Source organism: Fulmarus glacialis, unplaced genomic scaffold, assembly GCF_000690835.1.
Source record: "Fulmarus glacialis isolate BGI_N327 unplaced genomic scaffold, ASM69083v1 scaffold21783, whole genome shotgun sequence".
Lineage (NCBI taxonomy): Eukaryota > Metazoa > Chordata > Aves > Procellariiformes > Procellariidae > Fulmarus > Fulmarus glacialis.
This window is the reverse complement of record NW_009203853.1, coordinates 3,434-4,492: the sequence shown is the minus strand read 5'-3', so window position 1 is coordinate 4,492 and position 1,059 is coordinate 3,434. Positions and strand designations below refer to the sequence as shown.

The window sequence follows — 1,059 nt, the reverse complement described above, 5'->3', positions numbered from 1 at the left end:
CAGGAGAAGCGGCGGCTGCAGCCAACAACCGAATCTGTGGAGCAGGCGTTGCGTACAACGCCAAAGTCGGAGGTGAGCCATTGCTCCGACATGCTGGTAGGACAGGGGTTACGAAACAGATCCGGCACCCTGGGGGGACACACGGCCCCAGGCAGGGCTGCTCTGGGGGGAGCCGGGGGCTTGCAAGGGGGTAGAGGGTGCTGCGGTGTTAGCAGCCACGGTGCTGGGCTGGGTGCTCGCTGGGGGTTTAACGCCCGCCGCGACACAGGGCTCTGGCAGGCAGCAGTACCGTGCAGGCTCAGGCTCCCCTGAGCGTGGCAAATGGGGTTAAAAGCTGGCAGAACTCACTGGGCTTAATTGCAAAGGGCTTAACGAGGAGCTTTGGGGACGAGCTCAGGGCAGCGGCCGCACAGACTTGTGGGAGGCTGATCTCCTTAGGGCAGCATCATGTGAAAGGTGCTCAAGGCAACCGTGGGGGCGAAGTGGGGGCTGACGAAACGCTGCTCAGCCCTTATGTTCACGTGGTGTGTGCGAGGCTCACGTCCACCCAGAGCCGGTGTGGCCTCCCGAGTGCTGCCGCCTCTCGGGCACTGCCGCCTCTCGTCCTGGCCCTGCAGGTGTGCGGATGCTGGACGGTCCCATCACAGACATGGTGGAGGCTCAGTCCCTCAGCCTGCGTTCCCAGCACATCCACATCTACAGCGCCAGCTGGGGCCCCGAGGATGATGGAAAGACCGTGGATGGGCCAGGCGTGCTGGCCACAGAGGCCTTCTACACAGAAGCTCGGTGCTGGCCTCGGGGACCTCATTGGCACGAGGACTCCCTGCTCCCCCCCCCACTGCCTCCCTGCTGCCAGGGACGGGGTGGCCTCGGCTCCGTCTTCATCTGGGCCTCCGGCAACGGTGGGATCAACTACGACAACTGCAACTGCGATGGGTACGCCAACAGCATCTACACCCTGTCGGTGGGCAGCGTCCTGGCAGACGGCCAGAGGCCTTGGTACAGTGAGGGCTGCTCCGCCATCCTCACCACCACCTACAGCAGCAGGACCACGCGCAA

At 64.4% G+C, this 1,059-nt stretch overlaps 1 protein-coding gene across 1 annotated transcript in view; it reads left to right on the top strand.

Annotated features, from left to right (window-relative positions):
* PCSK4 (proprotein convertase subtilisin/kexin type 4) overlaps nt 1-1,059 on the top strand; it is a gene marked incomplete at its 3' end in the record, with an annotated part of 5,420 nt that overhangs the window by 1,560 nt on the left and 2,801 nt on the right. Inside the window, exons 6-8 of the mRNA XM_009574788.1 lie at nt 4-72; nt 618-781; nt 857-1,053. Coding sequence (XP_009573083.1) covers nt 4-72; nt 618-781; nt 857-1,053 — 430 coding nt within the window. The remainder of the gene's footprint in view (nt 1-3; nt 73-617; nt 782-856; nt 1,054-1,059) is intronic.